Raw genomic sequence first — 23,765 nt, 5'->3', positions numbered from 1 at the left:
TGCACTTTACGGATGAGGGTTTGCACTGAGCACATGTGACAGACGTGAATTAAACTTGCAACATCCTCCAGCATGACCGGTTTGGCAGTGGGTCAGTAATGGTATGGGGAGGCATTTCTTTGGAGGGCTCTCCATGTGCTAGCCAGAGGTACCCTGAATGCCATTAGGTACCGGGATGAGATCCTCAGACCCATTGTGAGACCGTATGCAGGTGCAGTGGGCCCTGGGTTCCTTCTGATGCATGACAATGATTGGCAGTTCCTGCATGATGAAGGTATTGGTTCTATGGACTGGTCTGCCCGTCCCCCAGTAGAGTTGAGCGAAGCAAGCTTCAGATGCTTAATGCAAAGTCACTTTGTTCAAAACTTAGAAATAATACTGTACAGAGATCCGTCTCCGTACAGCTTTAGAATGTATGGGCTACGATAAGGCGAAGTTAGTTATTCACAAAGTCGCATGGTACTCGGCTATCGCCGAAATTCCCATAGGGATGAATGGAGTGGCTGTGCACATGTGCGACGGGCTGCTCCAGTCATTTTACGGGGGCAGCAAGGAGCCTGCAGGAGGAGATACGGTGCCCCCGTTCTCGTGATCTGATAGTTACCTGCTATCCTGCAGATAAGGGATAGCTTGTACCTACCGGAATACCCCTTTAACATCAGATGGTGAATGCATTTCTTCAGAAAGACAAATGCATCACAAACCACAGACCATAACAATTGTAGATAGAACAAGGAGGAGGAACAGGCCAGAGCCTCGTCGGTCGGATTGCCCACCAGGGTCCCACGTGATCCATTAAGAAATCCGGAAGAGAGGTCATTAATCCTCCCGTGTCATCTGTGCTCATAAACATCAATTAACAGACAGACAATACAGTAATGAGCCTCCAAGGGGTGAGTGATACCCTGCGCCCTCTGTTTACTTAGGGACATATAGATTTCGGTATATGCGTATTCTTGTCTAATGAATATGCTTAACCTCCATGCACTGAGGAGTTTCTGCCGCTCAGTATACATTGTAGCCCTGGCAAGGTGCCCAGTGTAATGTAATAAAATAACAGAAAGCGAATCCACATCCTACTTGGCCCAGTTCCCAGAGTTTTATTAGAACCACTTTACCAGGGATGAGTAACCTTCCGGTAACTGCTTGGGTTACTGCTCGAGTGCCAGTTGTGGGTCATGTCTGCGGAGGTACAAGCTCAGCAAGATCGATTCCTGGGTCACGGCAGCACGCCACATGCCGACCAATGCACCGGGTCTGATCAGTCTTTCAATTAAAGAGCAATACCAGTTGTCGACAATGCGTCCAAGAAGCGTAATCCTTCTCAGCGTGACAGCATGCTGTGGTTTTCTGCAATGGTCCAGTATTTCTGATGCTCTATTGCTATAGTAATGCACATGGAAATGCGACTGCTACTGCACTCACTTAAAGGGTATCTGTCAGCAGATTTGTACCTATGACACTGACTGACCTGTTACATGTGCACTTGGCAGCTGAAGACATCTGTGTTGGTCCCATGTTCATAAGTGCCCGCATTGCTGAGAAAAAAAACTATGTTTTAATATTGGCAAATGAGCCTCTAGGAGCAACGGGGGCGTTGCCATTACACTTAGAGTCTCAGCTCTTTCTGCGACAGCCACACCCTCTGCACTTATCGACAGGGCCAGGTAATGTAAACGTCATCATGCCTGGCCCTATCAAAGTGCAGAGGGCGTGACAGTTGCAGAGAGAGCAGAGCCTCTAGGTGTAAGGGCAACGCCCCCGTTGCTCCTAGAGGTTCATTTGCATATATTAAAACATCCTTTTTTTTTCTCAGTCATATGAACATGGGACCAACACAGATGCCTTCAGCTGCCAAGCGCACATTTAACAGGTCAGCCAGTGTAATAGGTACAAAACTGCTGACAGATGCCCTTTAAGAGTTGCGGTTCTTTACTGACATGTGAAGAATCTCTTTATTAGAACATCACGGGATCATAATAATCTGTATTACGTTTCTAAAGTACAGAAACACTGAGGAAACATAGCTTAGCGGTTTTAACTTTTTCTTTTTATGAACATACACACAATGTATAGTATAAAGGCAGACGACGGGGGATTTACTGGGCAGTGGATGATTGTCTATGGCAAATAAATAGGCTGGGGCTCCCTCTACTGGACAGAGTGGAGATCTACACAAACATAATGCCAGGCAACTGCAGACCACACATTCTGCTGGCTTGGAATGAAAAGAACGTGTAAAATGATCTTTTCTGAAAAACATGCCAAGAAACGTTAGCGAAGTGCTAATACCGTCTGTTAAAGGTCTGTCGCTCCACGATGATGTATGGCTACACGATGTTATGCCAGTGAGATTAAGAATTATGACAAAGTAAGACTTTAAAAAGGGTTGTAGAACATTAAAATAGCAGCGCCACTCTTGTCTGTCCGATTCACTTCAGTAAATTCTCTCTTCCCATTCTGATCCGTTTTCAGAAATCACATCCACTATTTCCATATAAATTCCATGCACCCCCCCCCTTATACGAGAAGGACACTGCTCATACTGCACCCCCTAATGATGTCAGAAGGGGCACACCTACTGCGTACGGGGGGGAGCAGAGTTAACCCTGCATAACCCAAGTATAATAAGGATCAGCGATGTGAAGACTATTTCGGACAGGTTCTTAAAGGGAAATCCAGTCAAGATGATCTTCTTATGTCATAATTGAGATCACAAGTCAGTTATATCAGACAGCACCCGTCTCCAGTATGAGAAGGGTCTCTAGATTAGTAGATCCGCCTGTGGCACCGCTTAGGCTACGTTCACACTTGCGTTTTTGCCTGATCCGGCAGGGATCAGTAAAAACGCTTCCATTACTGATAATACAACCATCTGCATCCGTTATGAACAGATCTTGTTGTATTATCTTTAACATAGCCAAGACGGATCCGTTATGAACTCCACTGAGTCAATGGGGGAAGGATCCGTTTTCGAATGTGGCAGAGAAAACAGATCCGTCCCTATTGACTTGCATTGTGGGTCATGACGGATCCATTTTGCACCGCATCCCATGACAGATAGAAAACTGCAGCATGCTGCGGTTTGCTCTCCGGTAAGGGAACGCAACCAAACGGAACGGAATGCTTTTTGGAACATTCCGTTTAGTTCCGTTTTTGTCCCCATTGACAATGAATGGGGACAAAACGGAAGCGTTTTTCTCCGGCACTGAGATCCTATGACGGATCTCAATACCGGAAAATAGAATCGCTAGTGTGAAAGTAACCTTAGAGATTTCTATAAGGGCTTTTTCACACTGTGCTTTGTACCGTTTATTGAAAGTGTACATCATGAGGATTTTCCAACGTACATGTCTAATGCATGACACTATCGCCATAGACGCCCACATTAGGCTGCGTTCACAACTGCGTCCAGCATGCCGTTCTTCTGATGCGTCATTAGAGAAAAATTAAGAAAAAACGGATCCGTTTTATTTTCAGCATCGGTTGTGATCAGTTTGTGTCAGACATCCGTTATTTTTGACTGGAGAAAAAACTTCACCTGCTGTACTTTTCCTCCAGTCAAAAATAACGGAACTGACAAACTAATCCCAGGTAAAGCTTAAAACAAGATGGAATGGTTATCTTTTCATTTTTCTCGTTTTCTGGTGGATCAGAAGAATGGAAAGTTCTGCCTGAAAACTGAGCACAACTGATGGGGAATAAACCAACCAGTTATTTTTTCTTTTTCTGTTGACGGATCAGAAGAATGGAAAGCTCAACGCAGATGTGAACAGGCCCTTACAGGTAAACTGCGCAGTATAGTATTTTTTTTTTACAGGTATTCCATAAAACAGAAGAGGGTATGCCGACATATACCGTCCCGATGGCGTCCAAAAGAACACTCTTTTGGCCTCCGTCAGGTGAACAGTGATCTATGGATATGTTTTGGATTTTTCATTTTTTTTTTTCGGCATCGATCGGCCACTACCGAACAAAAGACCTATATGAGAACTTCAGAGCTTCAGTAACAGAGGGGACATCGACTCCTTAAAACCCTTTTCATTCCAAAAATCACTTGCGGTTGACGTCCTTTCTAATGTTTTCATGACGTATCAGAAGATCATTTTGACTGGCTTTACTTCTATTTTAAGCCAGGTATGGACTTCAAGTACACTTATGGCTATTTAAAATACATTTTAGTTTTTATGTTTATGTTTTATGTGTACCGAGACCTCATTTACATACGACTGAAAAGTGCTACATCTCTGAATCATTTTACTCATCAGGATCAACACTCACCAGGCATCATGCCTGGTTTAATAGGGTTGATCCTGATGACAGATGTTCTTTAGTAATGCTATCAGTCTGACTCCTCATCTATCACCTGGCTCAGATCCCACAGGATCTACACTTTACACCTAGATCCAAATTAAAAGGACACTAAAGTTGGAATGTTAAAAAAAAAAAAACACGCTATTTCCCTTATGTTCTCCTTCCATTGGCCCTTTGTCCCATAAGCTTAAAGAGGACCTCTAACCTCTCTTGACATGTCTGCTTTAGTAACGACTTCCATTCCCCATCTAAAAGAGGAGAGAATATTTAAAAGAAGAAAAACGTCTACAAGAGGACATAGTTTTAAATTAGAGGGGCAAAGGTTTAAAAGTAATATCGGGAAGTATTACTTTACTGAGAGAGTAGTGGATGCATGGAATAGCCTTCCTGCAGAAGTGGTAGCTACAAATACAGTGAAGGAGTTTAGGCATGCATGGGATAGGCATAAGGCCATCCTTCATATAAGATAGGGACAGGGGCTATCCATAGTATTCAGTATATTGGGCAGACTAGATGGGCCAAATGGTTCTTATCTGCCGACACATTCTATGTTTCTATGTAATAACTCTGGAGCATCTATTTTTATCATTCTGTGCTGTGTCATTCCTGCATTATTCCTGCTAGAAGTAAAAATAAAATAAAAAATGCAGCAAAAGGTACTGCAGGGTGTTACTAGTAGATGATATGTCTTGCTATCCAATCATTTCTGCCAGTGTCGGATTGTTCAGGGGACCCCCCCTCCAACTGGTAACACCCATCCATAAATTTACTGCAAGCTTCTAACAAAATCCATAACTTCTAGCAGGAATAATAAAGGAATGGCACAACAGAGTCATAGCAATAGATGCTCCAGAATTGTTATTACAGGGGGGAATGCAAGTACGTACTGTAACAGGCGTGTCAGGAGCGGTTAGAGGTCCTCTTTAATCAAAATGTGGCAAGTGCAGAGGAAACAGAGGATCTGACTACAGCAACCAATCACATTCCAATTCTCAGTGCGCAAAATCTTGTTAAGAAATAAAAGCAGCAGCCTGATTGGTTGCCCTAGGTATCTCCCCCATTTTTACCTTGTTATGATGCACCTCTCCCAGGACGTTTAGGAAAACAGGCGAGGACTACACTGCTGGGCGGAAGTCTGCCATGGGGCCAGATGAGCTAAGCTTTACCATTTTAGCTAAGCTGTATCTCTGCTTTCTTTGAATATTTTGTGCAAAACTACTATGACTCGGTTGCACACTCCGTTTTTTTGTTGTGTTTTTTAGGTCTTCTCGTCCATTCCTAGGCTTATTAAATCCATGAAGCGGCACATTCCCAAAAGTAGCTTCAGTACAGACCCTGCATGGATGTGACCATTCCAGAACCCTGCTTCTACCATACAGCGAGTGACCGTTCTGTCTAACAGTTTCCAGATATCTCCTCAAGTCCGCAGCGCAGCTCTGGATTTGTCAAGAATGTCTTTTCTTATTTTTGGATACGTTGGGTGGACTTCTAAGACCTGTTGAGGAGAGAAAACGTATGGTGACTAAAATATAAAATATATCATTTTAATATATTCAATTAGAAATAGTTGGGCTGTGAATTTCCTTTAATCTGGCATCTCATAATCCATGTCCCATGAAGACGACTTCTCCCCTATCCACAGAATAAAGGATAAGTGTCTGATTGGCAGGAGCCTGAGCACTAGAGACCCCGGGCAGCATGGGCCCCTGTTCTTGTGATCGGCAGGGACCCCAGCCCAGACACTTGTCCCTGATCATACCACCCTGCCCCCGCTGCGCTGCAGGTTTAGCAGACATTGCAGCCTCCTCATAGCAGTTGTGTCAGTGAGATATCACACTTTTTATGTATAAATCTAGAAATGACCTTACCTTGTGACAAACATCGATTGCATCTACATATCTCTTTGCTTTCAGATAGTTAAAGGCCAATTTGTATCCTGAAAATAAAAATGATGAAGCATACGTTATCTGAATAGAGCACACGGCAGCGACAGATACAGATTCTAGGTATCAGGATAAGTACTCGATCTTCATAGGTCCAGTGCCCCGACCTGCACTGTTTGTACCTAAAAGGGGTTATGCCGTAAGTTTTAAAGTTATAACCTATCCACAGCATAGGTTATAGCTAACAGATTGGTGGGGGTCTGACTGCTGTGACCCCCACTAATCCCCTCGATCTGATGGAGTGGCAGGACAAGCATGTGCCCTGCTGCTCCAGTCATTCTCTATGGCAGTGTTTCCCAACCAGTGTGCCTCCAGCTGTTGCAAAAACTACACCTCCCAGCATGCCCGGACAGCCAAAGGCTGTCCGGGCATGCTGGGAGTTGTAGTTTTGCAACAGCTGGAGGCACACTGGTTGGGAAACACTGCTCTATGGGACCATCAGAAATAGTTGAGCTCTGTACTTCATGATATTTGCTCCACCAGATTATGGGAACAGGACCCCCATTCTCAGGATTGTTGGGGGTCCCACCGATCTGTTAGTAATCCCCCTTCCTGTGGATAGGGGATAACTTTAAAACTTGGCACAACCACTTTAATACACCCCTTCAATAGCTGTCGGCCAACAGCTATTCCTTTCCATATTCTCTGCGCACATGCACGCTCAGCTGAATATTCATGTTCTGACTGTGTTGAGAGGGGAGTACGCCGCTACCAGACACCTTCAGTGGCCGATTATCTCCCTACAGACCAGAAGTGCACAACATGAGGCCCTCAATATCATTCTGTGCGGCCCCCAACCATCTGGTACCAGACATGTGCGTCTATGTCAGGAGGCTGCTCAAATGCCTCTTTCATGTAGTCTTCCATTAGATTAGGGAATCCTGGAAGTGTCACTAGACATGTATGGTATATACTGTATGTACAATATGCCATAAATACAATATTTCAGTTGGTAATATCCCTTTAAGTTTTATTTTCGGCCCTTTGGATTGCTTCAGTCCCACAATGTGGCCGCCAACCAGAAAAGCTTGTGCAACCCTACGATAGACCAGGGCTGGCCAACCTCCAGCTGTTGAAAAAATACAACTCCCACCATGCCCTGCTGTAGGCAGACTGGGCATGCTGGGAGTTGTAGTTTTGCAACAGCTGGAGAGTCGCAGGTTGGCCATCCCTACTTTAGACTATAAGTATTGGGTGTTGAAATTCAACATGCCCGATCCTTTTCTCACCTGACATCAGAAGAGCTCCGAGAGCCGTCAAATAGAAGCAAAGACGAAGGAGGCAAATTGATCAGCAGTCTGGTTGCACCCCTCATAATAGTGATTGTGGGGGTCTCAGCACTCGTACCTTCACAGACCAAAACATCTGACAGCTCTCTAAGTTTTATAAAATGATAGCTACCTTTTAAAGGGGTTGGACCCTATAGTATTTGGACCCTTCACAGGGGTCATTTATTTTGGAATGAGGTTTCCAGTTGAGAATGCCACTGGATCACAGGCTGATCCATGAGACCCCAGAGAGCATGAAAAAGGAGGAAGCATCACAACTCTGGTGGTGGCAACCATGTCCTTGTCAATTCCAGAGAACGCGACGGAGCTGCAGTACCAGACATAGCCACATGGAAAAGAGAAGCAGGAGCGAGCAAAGCATTCACTTCTTGTGTAGGGTACCAGAGGTCAGACTGGCTTCTCAAAGTTCATGTATGTATGTTAATTCCTAGAAAAAAACCTTTAAACACTGGCCTGGTAGGGTTCTTCTTATGACCTGTATACAGAGAGGAGCACACGTCCCTATACTACTACAAGTAATCCTAGACTATACAGTCTGTTGGTGGCCTGGAGTATAAAGCTGGACCTCCCTTTCAGATGACTATTAGTAATTCTGTCCGCAGCCTGTGATCTCCAGGCCTATGGCGTCATTCCTCCTTACCAACTGTGGGGTTTGTCTGGTTGCCGTACTTCCAGGCCAGCTCATAGTTGCTGGCGGCATCTTTATAGGCTTGTTCTTTTTCCATGATGTACCCAGTGTATTCATACGCCTTGCAGCAGGACTGGAACAAAAGAGTAATGGTGAGAGAGCAGAGGGTAAATTAAGACCTGTTGTTTCTACAATTACTATAATTTCACTTTCCACTTTCTGCATTTAGCTTATCCTTTGTACAGCAAAATTCCTTTACCACTGGGTTTTCCGGGGGAATAATAAAAAAATTAATAAAAATGAGGGTGGAGGGAGTTAAAGATCATTACTCACAGATTACCCCGCTCCTCTCTAGTGCCTGGGGACACACAGGAAATGGCTTGGACTACCTACTCAGCCAATCACTGGCCACAGCGGTGAGCCTCCCCTGCCAGGGACTAGTTAAAGGGAACCTGTCATCAACTTTATGCTGCCCATACTAACGGCAGTATAAAGTAGAGACAGGTGAGTTGATTTCAGCGGATCTGTCATTTAAAAGTTAAAAGTAAGTGGTTGCCGAGAACCAACATCACAATCATTGCAGACTGGGCCTGGAAAAGAGTCCCGGCCACCTGAGAAGAGTCCTGGTTATTCATGATCTCCTGCTCCTGCCCACCTGCTGATGGCTGACAGTCTTCTACCTAGTTTTCTCGGTTTCTCTCTAGGAGAGAGCTGCCAATCATCAGCAGATGGGCGGGAGAGCAGGAGATTAGGAATAACCAGGACCTCTTCTCAGGTAGATTTGACTCTTTTCCAGGCCTGGGCTGCAATGATTATGATGCTGGTTCTCAGAAACCACTTACTTTTAGCTGATGTGTGACACACCGCGGAAATCAGCATTTCTGTCACTACTTCATACTGCCCTCAGTACGGTCAGCATAGAGTTGATGACAGGTTCCCTTTAAGGAAGGTTCACATGTGCAGCATCCTACCCTGGTTTTCTGTTCCTGCAGAGGGCCGGTTTTAGAGAAAATGTGGCCCTGAGCGAAATTAAAAGCAGGGCCCCAAATTCTGAAGTACTGTATCAACAGTCACATTTATTCACTTGACTCAAGGAGGAGAAGTCACCGCCGTGGCCCATAATTGGTTGCAGGCAGCGTCAAAATGGATGATGATATCCAGGAACCTGAGCAGGGGTCAGAGCCGAGAGCCAGTGTCAGGAAGCAGGTAAGGCCCAGTTCACACTTCAGTCATTTGGTCAGTTATTCTTATCAGTTATTGCGAGCCCAAACCAGTAGTGAAGTCTGCTCAGAGATAAGTTATCATGGAAAGATTTCCTCCTGTTCTGTGTTTTTGATGTGCATCTGGTTTTGTCTCACAATAATTGATGGAAATAACTGAAGTGTGAACTCAGCCTAAGGGCTCGTGCAGACGGCCGTTGCTCATCTGCAATTTATGGGCATCGACCGTGTGCTCGCCATTTCATGGATGCGGACCCATTCACTTCAATGGGTCCACAATCCAAAAGGAGCAGTGTGGAACGGAGACATGGAACCCCTTGGAAGCACTACAGAGTGTGTGGTGTTTCTGTCCGTGCCTCCGCACTGCAAAAAAATTGAATATGTTCTATTTTTTTACGGTGCGGACAGATCACGGACCCATTCAAGTTGAATAGGTCTGGATCCGTCTGCGGCAACCGCATAGATGGTGCCTGTGCATTGGGGACCGCAAATTGAGGTCTCCAACGCACGGAACGGCCGCACATATTTGTGTGCATGAGCCCTAAGTGTGCTTCCCTTAGCAAGTTTGCTCAGAAGACTTGCTTAACTCTCTTAAATAATCAGAAAACACCTGAAAAAAGTCATCTTAACCAGTGCTCTGTATATACAGACAGCAGGGACATGAAGATAATGTGTTTTCTGAATTCAAAGTAAAAAAGTAAATAACAAATAGAAAGAAATATGAAAAAAATATATATATAAAAATGCAAGTAAAAATGAAAAAAGTGGATGTCTTTATTCACCCAAACACTCAATGGCATTGCGTGTTGGGTGAATAAAGGAATCCACTTGTTTCACTGAAGTCAGACAGATAGATATGAGATAGATAGATAGATAGATAGATAGGAGATATCCAACTAAAATTAAACACAAGCGGCACAGCAGGAGCCACGTGAATGACGCTGTGCCAGCAGCTGTGGACGTGATCCAGCATCCAAGTAACTAGAAAAGAAAATTCCACGCTGCTCCCAAAAGTTGTTCAATGCAACGTTTCAGTCCTCTTACCAGGAGTTTTCTCACATCAGTATTTTTATAATGCTTGAGAAAACTCCTGGTAAGAGGACTGAAACGTTGCATTGAACAACTTTTGGGAGCAGCGTGGAATTTACTTTTCTAGATAGATATGAGATAGATAGTTATGTAATAGATAAATATAAGATAGATAGTTAAGAGAAATACAGAGGATAAAGATATATGGGTAGATAGAGGATGCAGAAATAAAGATATTTGTGAGATAGACAAGCATTAGATACATTATAAATATTACATTATATTTAGGCTACAGTGGGGGAGAAGGGGGGGAAGATGCGGAGGACAGGTCCTGTACGTTCTCTGAAGGCTCGTAGTTTTATTCCAGCCGCCTCTCGGCATTCTCCGGCCCGCCCCCATTAAAGTCAATGGGGCCAGAGCGGACCTCCGACGGCACGCGTGCACTAGTGGCAGCACAGATCCGGCTGGCTGTTTACCCGCCGGAGAAGGCAGGCGCTAGTGTGAAAGCAGCCTTAGTCCGGGGTCTGGACTGTCCAGCTGCACCTATCAGGTTATGTCTGCCAACAAGCAGCCCTTGTCATTAATTGCAGAACAGAGAGGAGAGAGGGGCCGGCCGCAAATATGTCAGGTCATTAGAGGGTGACATTCTGAACACACCAGTAAACCAGGGCAGATAGAGGAGGCCATTACATTCACAGTGCAGGGCCTCCGGTGAGAGAGAGGAAGGTCTGTCTGACGGCTGTGGAGCCGGTGCTATGGATGCAGCACCCAGCTCCTCACTACAGCATAAGGACCCTGTGGGCCACAGTGGGCGGGAGACCAGGGACCAGTGCTCCTCGTGTCTGTGCTCTTCTGAGGTGCGGCCAGCAGCTCTCTTCCACTTCTGTCTGGGCAGCTCAGAAGGTGGCCCCATTTAGGGATGGGGGGCCTGGGCAATTGCCCTGTTTGCCTCCCCTAACGACGGCCCTGTTTCCGGCAAAAAAGCTGGCCTTCGGGCAGACACAAGATACTGCGTGTAGTGGTATTTGTAAGGCTGAAAGCATTTATGCCGGTAAGCAGCTGAATCCCCATCTGATCTCTTTATAGTCAGCAGTGCGCGGTAGTGTCCGGCTATGATGGATATGGCTAACTCCGGTAGTCTATTCCTCTGCTGGATCAGTCTACCGGAGGAGGTTGCTGCAGACGTGAACCTACGCTTAAGTGGGGAAACTTCCTCTACGTTGAGCATAAGTGGAGAAAAGCAGGGATCTGTGGAGAGTAATGATCATTTGTCAGCTTCTATCATTCAGATCCTTTTTTTTTTAAATAACATTATTCCCCCCAGAAGACCCCTTTAATATGACATCTGATAATACAGAAATGCACATCTGGTAGCACAGAACTGCACGGTAATCTTAAAGGTGTTGTCTGATCTTGAAGCAGACAACCCCTGAGGTTCTCCCCCTGTGCCCCTGAACATAAAAAACTCACTCACCTGTCCATGGTCCAGCACTGCTCCATTTCCCTCAGGACTAGGAACTGCTTGGTTCCGTGAACGCATGGGCCAATCACAAGCCCCAGCGGTCATAGTGGCTTGAGCGGTGCTGTGACATGGTGTTCCTAGCCACTGTGACTGCTGAGGGCTGTGACTGGCTGCAGTGGTCGCAGGATCAATCAGCCTCCTGGTCCAGCGGGGAAAAGAAGCAGCTGGGAACAGAGCAGCACAGGGACCATGGACAGGTGAGTGGAGTTTTTTATGTTTAGGGGCACAGGGGAGGACTCCAGGGGTTGTTGGCTCCAAGGCCGGACAAGCCCTGTCCTTTGATCTGTCCTCTGCTAATCCAGAAATTCTGGTAAAGCAGCATTTGTTCCAGCACCGAACTGAAGCAATATCTTGACCAAGAGATGAAGAAGAAAAGAAGCTCCAGAATTTTTTGGCAAAAAAAAAATGATATTCACTGTTGCTTCTGTTTAGATGCAGTCCGAGTCCCTGCTGGTCTCTGATTTCTGGTCCTGTTGCGACACAGAGGACATGCCCACTCAGCCCATTACTGGCTGAGGCAGGTCACTGCTCATGATTGGCAGAGCAGATATTTCCTTGGTGCGAGAGAGGACCAGGAAGTAGAGACCAGTGGGGACTCGGGCAGCATCGAAATGGGAGCGGTGGACGATTGATGAAGTATCGGTTCTGTAATTTTTTTAAACCCACTGGAGTGCGACAATTTTTTTCCCCACTGGAAAACCCCTTTAATTGATATTGGGACAACACTATTGAAGCATTTATGTGGAGGGAAATTCATCTATGTGACCACAAAAAATCTAAAGGGTGGCAGTCAAGCTGTAATTTCTTCTCTTCCATTCATCGACATGAAGACCAAGAAGAGTTCTACAGAGCTCACAATATGTTGCAGGGATTAGTGTGAATAATATGGAGCATCACATAAACTGAATACCAATGAGCTTTTTTTTTTTGGAGTTGAAATCTGTTACGAATGAGAAGGAGTCGGTCGGCAGTTTGCATTGTCAGGGTAATTGCTTCTGGAAAGGGAACATTAGGCGCCCTCAGAGGATTCTTCTTTGCTCTGATAAAAGGCATTTTTCTGATTCGCTAGTCATCGTTTTTTTTTCTATCTAGAGTCAATTATGAGAAAACCTAATTTTTATTACAGTCATGGACATGGAATTTAGTTTTTACAGTTCCCTTAAATGCATTTTAACAATCCCTGGAAAATTTCAACAAAATGAGGATTTAACCAGTATGTGCAAAATCCAAAGTACGAGGTGCCATAAACCCCCTCACTTTTATACATACCCGGTTATGACGGAGGCAGCGTTTCAGGAGCTCTCCCGCCATGTCGTGTTTTCCCGACTGAATGTAAATGTCGGCCAGAAGCAGCAGACTCTTTTCAAACTCCTCTGCGTCTGTTGGGTTCCAGTTCATTTTAGAAATTCTTTTCAACTGGTTCCTCGCCCTTGGGGTTTGCTTTAATATCATGTAAGCCGTGGCCATACCCAAAAGAGCGGGCACATGGTCCTTCTGGATGAGAAAAACATGGGTTCAATACAGCATACGACTCAAAAGGGGTTGGCCCATCTCTAGGAAATCCCCCCCCCCCCTAATGTCTGATCTCTAGGACCGGGCCCACAAAGTGAAGAAGAGCGGACGCTGCATGTGCGGCTGCCTGTCTTTCATTTCTATGGCATTTTCAGTCAGCCCCATAGAAGGGAATGGAGCGGTGACTGCTCTTGCACAGTGTACATTCCCATTCAGTTTGATGGGAATGCTGAATATAGCCGAGTACGCTATTTTAGAAAGGGCGGCCGCGCATGCACAATCCAGGCTCCGTTCTGGCGACATGCCGCCAATGTATGAGATAAGCCAACCCCATTAAAAAATATTAGACTACTGCAGTAAAACTCTTTGGGGGAATATTTACAGTCAGTTTTGCTTGAGTCCACGTTGATGTGCTTTTTGCCACGTTTGATAAATTTGTCTCATCCTTAAACCTTTAATGGGATTATGGTTTACAAACTGGTATGTTTACCAGATAGCGCGGCCCCTACAGATGCAAGCATATTTTTTTTTCTAAAATACCCCTCCGTTCCGCCACTGTGTCCCCTGCTGTTTTTGTCGCCTGATATGTTAAGACTACTTTCACACTAGCGTTTTTGCTGGATCTGGCAGGGTATAGCAAAAAACGCTTCCGTTACTGATAATACAACCGTCTGCATCCGTTATGAACGGATCCAGTTGTATTATCTTTAACACAGCCAAAACTGATCCGTCATGAACTCCACTGAAAGTCAATGGGGGACGGATCCGTTTTCTATTGTGTCAGAGAATACGGATCCATCCCCATTGACTTGCATTGTGTCATGACGGATCCGTCTTGCATGCTGCGGTTTGCTCTCCGGTATGGGAAAGCAACCAATTGGAATGGAATGTATTTTGGAGCACTCCGTTCTGTTCAGTTACGTTTTGTCCCCATTGACAATGAATGGGGACAAAACGGAAGTGTTTTTTTTCCCGGTATCGAGACCCTACGACCCTTAATACCGGGAAACATTAACGCTAGTGTGAAAGTAGCCTAATTTAGACCATCGGTACAGGGAGGAGGAGACATTTGGTTTTCTCAATGGGTGTTTCTTTCTCCCTGGCTTTTTTGCTGTCATATTCTGACCCCTATAAATATATATATATTTTTTTTTTTTTTATTCTCATTTTGGGGAAAGGGGGGTGATTTGAACTTTTATAATTTTTAGTTGTAAAAACTTTATTATTATTTTTTTTTTGTTTACACTTTTTTATAGTTCCCATAGGGAACCATCTGATAGCTATTATCATAGACTCCAATGCACTTTTCTATGGAGCCCTATTACAGGCAAGGGCTCCATAGGAAAGACTGTGCAGCAGCCTTGTGTCATAGACTATGACAGGGGCTGCTGCACACAAGTTCCAGCTCCTCCGATCGCTGCATATCCGGAAGCGCGCACTTCCGGTTTTCAGCATGCTCAGATGCCGTGGTCAGGTTTGACCATGGCATCTGAGGGGTTAAATGTCACTGATCAGCATTACCACCGATCGTGGACATTAGCTCTGCCAGTGTCTGCTGTAGGAAACTGCAGGGACCGGGTTGCTATGGCGGAGCGGGCCCCTGCTTTAAAGACCCGGCATGTGACGTAAAGGCTATGTACACCTTTGAGGGCAATGTACACCTTTGATTGCATTTCAATCATTTTGGACTTAAAATCATTTTTTCAATTGGTCTTTATTAAAAATATACAGCAGTCTGCAGCGATTGGACCGCGTCACAGCCAAGGAGAAAAGCTGATGTCTCCTCTTCCCTGTACCAATGCTAATAATTAGCATATCAGGTGCCAAAAGCAAGCAGGGGGAGTAGCGTCGCAACGGAAGAGCGGATCATGAAAAAATTAGCAAGATAGATTCTCCTGAACCTGGACTACAGTATGAGAGATTGCTTTTATAAAAGAAAAAACTTTAACATAGCTAACCACGCACACTTTCCCACCTACATTTCAAAATTGGAATAAGTCATGTAAAAATGCTAACTTTTGCTAAATTTTTTGTGCAGGAAAGTCAGAAAAGCCCCATTGTGCTACTTTTTGAAGCCTGAATTCTGGGTCACATGGCTCCCCAGGATATTCTGAGAGGGCCACAGAGGAAAAAATATATAATTGCATAAATGGGGGGCCATGACATGAGACTAAGACGGTCAGAGAGGGAGGTGAGAAGAACAGTAATGAGTAAAAGAAAAGTCAGAAGTGAAAAAAATAGAAAATCTGAAGATCGTTGGTTCAGCTTCCTTCTCCCTCCCCCTTCCGCACTCCACCACTGCACGCCCACCAAGACAGGGGGGCCACAGGAAGGAAAGAAGGTCAGAAGAGGGCCAGGGTTGAAAAAAGGTTGAGGAAGACTGCTCTAGACCATGCTAGGCCGCACCATAAATGTATACTCAAACAATCTGGAGTCATTACTTTTCTAAGAGTGGTGCCCCTGCGGCTCTCGGGCCATACTAGATGAGCCCACATAGAGCTTACGGAGGCTCCGCTGGGCAGCTGCAGCGTTATTAGAACCCTTTTTCTACGCTATGGATTAAAAGGTATACAGTACGAGACCTGACATCACCTCTGCCGCAGCCACTTCTGTAAATGTGTTCAGAGCTCGCTCTACATTCGCTTTCTGCTTGGTTGCCATTAGGCAATAATTCTCCATGATCCGGTGCTGGATGTGACCCTGGAGAGTCTGTGGCTTTAGCTCTTTCAGAAGTTTCTCGGCAGTTCTGACAGCGAGCTGCACAGATTCCTGCTTTTCGGTGGAATTCCTACAATAAAAGAGTAAAATGTACAATTACCGTTGTGCAATATATATCTGCTGCTTTGGTGGCTTTTAAAGGGAGACTATCACCTCCCTCAGGCATTACATGAGTACTACCGCTCACACTCACTCCTGAGCGCTACTTTATATGTGTAGACTCTGCCTGTTTCCCTGCAAACCACTGCTATAATACATTGACAGGGCACATGAGCTAACGCTAAAGTGTTCCTCTCCATTATGTGCGTGGCTCATGACTCTGGTTCAATGTATTACAATGACGGATGGCGGTGGCACAGTGGGCGAACTGGGTATACCCATATACAGTAGCAATCTGGAGTCAGTGCCAGTGGGACTGCTCATGTATGCCACAGTTAATAGTACTAGATGGAGGTGACAGATTCCCTTTAAATAGGACCTGTCTCCTCTCCTGACATGTCTGATTTAGTAAATATTATTCCACAAAAAATTACAATTCTGGAACATCAATTCTTATGACTATGTTGTACCATACTCTATTATTCCTACTAGATTTTATTAATAAACCAGGTGCTGTCAGTCTCTGCAGGGACACCCAGTTGTGCATTTATTCATACGTTTCCAGTAGGAATAAGAGAGGAATGGTACAGCATACAATTATATGAAAAGATGCTCCAGAATTGTTATTGCATGTGGAATGCAAGTAGTTACTGAAAAAGTGATGTCCGGAGAGGAGACAGGTCCTCTTTAGGCGCGGCATTCTTGCAACTTTCAGTGATGTCATCGGTCACATAGCCTAGAAGCAGCTCAGTGTGAATGGGGTCGAGCTGCGATTCCAAGCACAGCTGTTGTATAATGTATGGCGCTGTGCATGGTGAGCTGAGAAAAGGCTATGGCGAGGTCCAGTGCTTTCTCAAACAGCTGACTGGTGGGGATCCTAGAGGATAAGTAATCACTTATCAGTAAAAAAATAAAATAATTTTTATAATGGAGCGTTCTGGATATTATACACAGTGTGTTATACTACAGCTATTATTCCTCTAGGTAGAAGGTTGTGACGCACAGAAATAATCCGGTAATGGACCGTACCCCATGTCACCATCCAGATTGTCAAAGACCTCTCCTCCTACTGTCTCATTATCAGGATTCAAGCAGATCTCAATCATATTATAGATAGCGCTCTGTCCCCAGTCGCTGTCTTTGCGCGCTTTATTGAAATGTCGAAGGGCATCATTAGGCTCTCCGGTGTACCTTCAGAAAACAATAAGACAAGCAGTGAATTTACAACATACAGTCTTTCCGTAATCCTCCCCTAAACCTTGTCCACCCCCTTTAAGCTTTTGACAAAAAGCTCAGAATGGTCTAAAATAATGCACTTTGTAATCCTCACTTTACTGACTCCCGACGCTGCTCCTGCTCCGCCACTTTCTAGAGTCCTCTGCTGGTCTGTATGATGGCTTCCAGCAATGACTTTGACTGCTGCAGCCAGTCACTGACTGCAGAGGTGACCTCATCTGCTATAACCAGTGGTTGGCTGCAGCAGTCATATGCCCATGAAGAAACGGCAGCGTTGGAGGCTCGGACACACTAGTGTGAAACTTGGGTAGCGGCAGCAGGGGAGTAGCGGGATTTGTACGGTAAGTATTACTCAGCTAAATATGCCATTATAAGCCTTGGGAAAAAAATTAAGGTGCAGGATGACTCACTTCAAGTGGTTGTCCCACCTGGGACAATTACGGCATATGGATAGGCTATGCCATCAATGTCAGATAGCTGCAGGTCCCACCTCTAGATTCTACTCCTAGAACGGGGCCCCCAAAGCAAACGGAGAGCAAGCCACACATGCACGGCGTACTCTCCATTCATTGCTATGAGACATCTGTAAAAGAAACCTGAGCGAGGGCGTCAGGCTATTTCCGGAAGTCACATAGCAGTGAATGGAGAGTAGGTCATGCAAGCGCAGCCACCCCTCTATTCACAACTATGGGACTAATGAAAATAGCCAAACCAGTTGGTGGCCACGCATGCACAGCCTCTGTTTAATTTGGGACCCTGTTCTGGAGATAGGTGAGGGTCCCAGAGGCGAGACTCTCACCTGTTTGATATATATGTTGCATATCCTATTGATATGCAGTAAAAGTCCAAGATGGAAATATCCCTTTAAGTAGTGGAATGACCTCTAAAGGGGCCTTCCAGAAATATATATTGCTATTCTATTCTATTCGCTTTATGTAAAAGGATAAAAAATCTCCAGCACAACTGAGGGTTACACAGACAGTCCACGAATATCAGAGGGCACCGTGTAATGCTTTATTTCCCCTGTGGTGGCGCTGCAACTGAACACTTGTAGCCTGGTTCACCTGCTCGTAAGAGGCCGTGTGAATAGCTTATTTACAGAGGACTCTCTGGAACAAAAGGGAACAGTTCAGACGCACAATCCCTTTAAAAAAGTAAGATTCCCCTTGCTTATGCAAAAGAATAGCAATTCTCACAAGTTGACTTGAACCTATTTTTAACAGATAGTTGGGCCAGACCTTAACACTAAACATGGTTTAAATTTTTTATTTTTTTTAAACACTTCTGGAGACCCAAACAAGTATCAGCTTTAACGGGGTTGTCCCACAATTTGGAATTACGTTTCTCTATTAGATTACACCAAAGAAAGCAATTTTCCTGTAAAATTATTTTAAAAAATTGCTCCTGTGTGTGGCTACTGCTGTAACAAACTTGTAATGGCGCCCCCTGCCGTTCTTTTTATTCCCTCTCAGAATGTCCACCTAATGTACGCTGGTCACAAATGTTCAGTCGCCCAGTCCAGATCCTGTACACGGGTGGTGGAGTGATTCCTGCTACTGTGCAGGACACTAGTAAGGGTCAGTGCGCTACAGACGGCTTCATCTCACCAGCACTGGACACATAAGATGGGAAATTCTGAGATGGGGTCAAAACAACCACAGGGGGCACCATAACTAATATGTAACAGCAAAATCTACACGCATTATTTTTAATGATTCTGTTACCTCTTTAAATGATGCTTTGTCTCTTCCATCAGTGATTAGAATAGAGAACCTCCATACACTAGTCCTAACCATTCCTGATGTCCCACTTCCTATTAAAGGGCATCTGTCAGCAGATTTGTACCTATGACACTGGCTGACCTGTTACATGTGCACTTGGCAGCTGAAGACATCTGTGTTGGTCCCATGTTCATATGTGTCCGCATTGCTGAGAATATTTTTTTTTAAATATATGCAAATAAGTGACTAAGAGCAACGTAGGCGTTGCCATTACACCTAGAGGCTCTGCTCTCTCTGCAACTGCCTCGCCCACTGCACTTTGACTGACAGGGCCAGGAAGTGAAAATGTCATCACGCTAGCCTGGTCCTGTCAATCAAATTGAAGGACGCAGCAGTTGCAGAGAGAACAGAGCCTCTAGGTGTAATGGAAACGCCCCCATTGCTCCTAGAGGCTCATTTGCATATATTAAAACATCATTTTTCTCAGAAATGGGGACACATATGAACATGGGACCAACACAGATGCCTTCAGCTTCCAAGTGCACATGTAACAGGTCAGCCAATGTCCTAGGTACAAACCTGCTGACAGATGCCCTTTAATGAACGGTAAAAACTGATGTTCAAGCCTTGACAGATGCAGAATGATTCCTAAGCTAATTGACTTATGAAAAGATGTGGACAAACACAACTCAGCGAAAACCAACCCCTTGTCACCTATGGATATTAATACTAATCCAGGGGGATGCTGATCACCCCTGTACTTGCTCAGTGTATACATCCTGCACAATAATAAAGCTAATAGACCAGAAATGAACGCACCATAGATACAACCCTCTGCAGTAGTGGAAGCCGGGTTCCAGCTTTGCTCTAGATGAGTGATTTTCTGCCATATCGAGAAACTTTAGTATTTCGTCAAGTTTTCCAGATCTTCTCAAGAGGTCAATCAAGCGAGAAAGAGTAGCATAATTATCTGCAACAGAGTAAGAATGACCGGTTCAAACGACAGGGAACCTGCTAACACAACAAGTCCCAGAAACTCTCCAAATCATCAGTCAGTGGCTTCAAAATCTGGGGCATACGTATGGATTTTAACTCAGAAAAGTTATACAGTATATTTAGACTTAAAGGCTATGTACACCTTTGGGGGCATTATTTTTACTATTGCATTGTACTCATTTTGAGCTAAAAATATTTTTTTCAATTGGCCTTTATTAAAAATTTGAAGCCCCTTTCTCTGTGCAGCCTTGAGATTCTCTAGTAGCAGGCTCTGCATTTTTACTTTGTTCCATCATGGCTCCTTATTTCTGATCTCTGACCTTCTAAACACTCCTACTACTTATCTTACTGATAAGAATGCAGATTAAATAAGTGTTATAAAATCGAAATAATTTAGAGAGAAGGTTAATTAGATGACTGACACAAACTGAAAGTACCATTAACACAGCTAGACAGACAATTAACCCTTTGTGACAGAACGGCTCAATATCTAATATATAAAGCTGAGTGTATGTATGTGTGTGTGTGTGTATGTATGTCCGCTAAAGGAGTCTGCATCGTCACATTTACAATTACGATATTTGGCACACAGGTACATCAGGTGTCCGGGAAGGTTTTAGACCGTGTCTCGGCTCTCTAGCACATACCGTTCCGGAGATATTCCCAAAAAATGCATTAGCCAATAGAAGCCTGGTCACATGTCCCTTATCAGCCAATAGAAGCTCGCAGGCCCTTAGTTTCCACATACACACAGTTTTACACCAGGTTTCCATAACAACCCAGCCATTTTTCTTCACTGCTGTAGGTCAGCTTTAAAGGAGCAGGACGCTGTGGATGACACTGTTAAGGGAGCGGAGTTCTGTGGAGGTGACAGTTAAGGGGGCAGTTAGGGTGGCGATTCAGGCCACCCTCAAAAGACTGACTTAAAAACCACGCCTCCAGGTCCCGCTAAGCCACACCACGGTCCGGCCGAGATTCCGCACCTGCGCACTGCTTCGCCGGGCCGGGGCATGCATACTGCGATGACCATTATGGGCACGGCATCGATTCAACTAGTGCGCCGGCCTGGGGGAGCAGTGGGCAGGCGCAGGATCTCGGCCGGACCTAGGGAATAGGAGGGCGGGCAAAGGAAGAGGCTGGGGAGGAGTAACGCTGAAAGAAGGCAGAGCAGCCTGGGCTCCTACACACTGAACGCCTCCCCTGGGCACTTGCGAGTGCTTATTTGCATATGAATTAAACGTAATTTTTCCTGCTTCTGCAAGTCTAAAGAAAATAACAAAGGTACCATTACATTAATGTATAGTTATGCTACAGAGCCATGTAAGTGCTGTATATGGTCATATGGTGGTGACAGGCTCCCTTTAAGGATATGGGCTCCTGTGGAGGCTACTAATAAAGGGGCAGCCGCTTTGGAGGTCACTGTTAAAGAGGCCGGCTGCTATGTGGAGGTCACTGTTAAAGGGGCGGGCTGCTGTGGAGGTCACTGTTAAAGGGGTGGGCTGCTGTGGAGGTCACTGTTAAAGGGGCGGGAGCTGTGGAGGTCTCTGTTAAGGAGACGGTCCGCTATGGATGTCAGTGTTAAGGGGCAGGGTGCTGTAGAGGTCACTGTTAAGGGGTCGGGGTGTTGTGGAGGTCGTATTTTAAGGGAACGAAGCTCAGTGGAGGAAACTGTTAAGAGGGTGGGCACTCTAGGCAACTGGTTTGGAATTCACTTAAAGTTAGCTTGGGAATAACACATATATTTAAATTCACCCCTTTATGGTATAATATACACTTGAAGGAATTTAATAAGGTGGAGGATATTGAATTTTGGGAAAGAAAGGGAATAATTAGGGTAGAGCAAATGATACACAATGGTGAGATGAGGACTTTATCGGACATAGGGATGTTAAAATATTAGATAAGTATAAATATTCCCAGGCTAAACACGCGTTTATGTGCACTAAAGATAAAGAGGTGTTTTTGGTCAAGACACAGGATTTCATAGAATGGTGTTTTAATTCATATCAGAACAGGACGTCCATCTCATTAATATATAGTAAGAGTGAGTGGAAATGGGTAAAATGAATAAGTTTAGAAGTGAAGGGAAATGGGGTCAAGATATTGGAAATGATAAAATACCAAAATGGGATGTAATTTACAGGAATATTCGAAAAAACTGGGAACCACAGGTTAATCCAGTTTAGAATTCTACACCGCTTATATTACACTCCTACTTCTCTCTCACGGTTCTATAAGGACGTCTCGGATAGATGCCGAAGGTGTCAGGCCCAAGGTGCGGACTTTTTACATCTGGTCTGGGGTTGTCCTATGATACAGGATTTTTGGATCAAGGTCTTTGCTGGGCTCCGGATATGTTCCTTGTATAGCTATGAGGCAGATATAACCACAGCGGTACTAGGTGCTTCTGATGAACAGAAAATTTAGGAAAATTCGGGAAAATTTGTTCTGGATGAAATCATTTATGTTGGCCAGGGTAATAATTTCTAGAAACTGGGGCTCAAGTAATCCCCTGGCGGTATCTGAATGGCACCAACTTGTCGATAAAGTTAGGAGATATGAAAAACTTGCTATCTGTAACAAGTCACAGAAAATCAGATGGGATAGAACTTGGGCGACATGGCTATAAGTCCCTGCTCGCCTTGGATGTGCCCCCGGACAACGACAATGAGGGTGGGGGGATGGGATGGAGGGAGGGAAGGGGGGTAGAGAAGTTCTTTGTTTTGTTTTTCCTTTTATGTGAGTTTGGCATTCATGAAAAGAAAAGTTAGTCAAATGTATGTGTATATGTTATACTGGTATAATATTATGTATGTAAAAAAAAAAAATGATGCTATGGATATAAAAAAAAAAAAAAAAAAAAGGGTGGGTTATTGTGGAAATCACTGTTAATGAGACGGGGTACTGTGGAGGTCACTAATAAAGGGGTGGCCGCTGTGGAGGTCACCGTTAAATGGGATGGCGCTGTGGATGTTACTGTTAAGGGGCAGGCTGCTGTGGAGGTCACTGTTAAAGGGGAGGCATGCAAAGCCGGGTCCTTCTGCTAGTCCTTAATAAAGATCAATTGAAGAAATAATTTCCCCCCCCAAATGAGTAAAATGCAATCTTAAAAAACTGCCCCTGAAGGTGTACATAGCCTTTAAAAAAGGGTTCTCTAGGATCTTTATATTAATGGCCTATTACTTCAATGGGAGCAGCGCTGCAGTAAACAGCTCCACAATGTACAGCGCTGTGTAGTTTCGGAGCTGGCACTACTGCAGAAGAGCTGATAAGCAGGGGTCCCTATTGATTTCAATAGGATTTTCCCGAATAGGCTGGCTTCAGTTACGGTATACTGTGTTCCACTGGTTTTCATTTGTCTCTGGTGAATAGATTGATATAGTCTGATGCACTATTCCACCCAGCAAGAAGAAAAATGGACACGTGATATTTACCATAAAAGTTAAAGGAATCTGCAAGGCTACAGTGTCAGATGCGATAAAATGGAAGCCTTGAGTGAGATGTGATCAGGGCCTTTGTAAATTCTTATATATCGTTT

At 44.7% G+C, this 23,765-nt stretch overlaps 1 protein-coding gene across 1 annotated transcript in view; it reads right to left on the bottom strand.

Annotated features, from left to right (window-relative positions):
- Positions 1 to 4,813: 4,813 nt before the first annotated feature.
- TTC21B (tetratricopeptide repeat domain 21B) overlaps positions 4,814 to 23,765 on the bottom strand; it is a 71,421-nt gene continuing 52,469 nt past the window's right edge. Inside the window, exons 23-29 of the mRNA XM_044303163.1 lie at positions 20,051 to 20,201; positions 17,304 to 17,465; positions 16,050 to 16,245; positions 13,215 to 13,439; positions 8,187 to 8,307; positions 6,183 to 6,250; positions 4,814 to 5,809 (exon numbers count right to left, since the gene is read on the bottom strand). Of these exons, the coding sequence (XP_044159098.1) occupies positions 5,732 to 5,809; positions 6,183 to 6,250; positions 8,187 to 8,307; positions 13,215 to 13,439; positions 16,050 to 16,245; positions 17,304 to 17,465; positions 20,051 to 20,201 (1,001 nt within the window). The 3' untranslated portion in view covers positions 4,814 to 5,731. The remainder of the gene's footprint in view (positions 5,810 to 6,182; positions 6,251 to 8,186; positions 8,308 to 13,214; positions 13,440 to 16,049; positions 16,246 to 17,303; positions 17,466 to 20,050; positions 20,202 to 23,765) is intronic.

Source organism: Bufo gargarizans, chromosome 8, assembly GCF_014858855.1.
Source record: "Bufo gargarizans isolate SCDJY-AF-19 chromosome 8, ASM1485885v1, whole genome shotgun sequence".
Classification (NCBI taxonomy): Eukaryota; Metazoa; Chordata; class Amphibia; order Anura; family Bufonidae; genus Bufo; species Bufo gargarizans.
The sequence above is the reverse complement of the archived record's forward strand: the minus strand, read 5'-3'. Positions and strand labels throughout refer to the sequence as shown.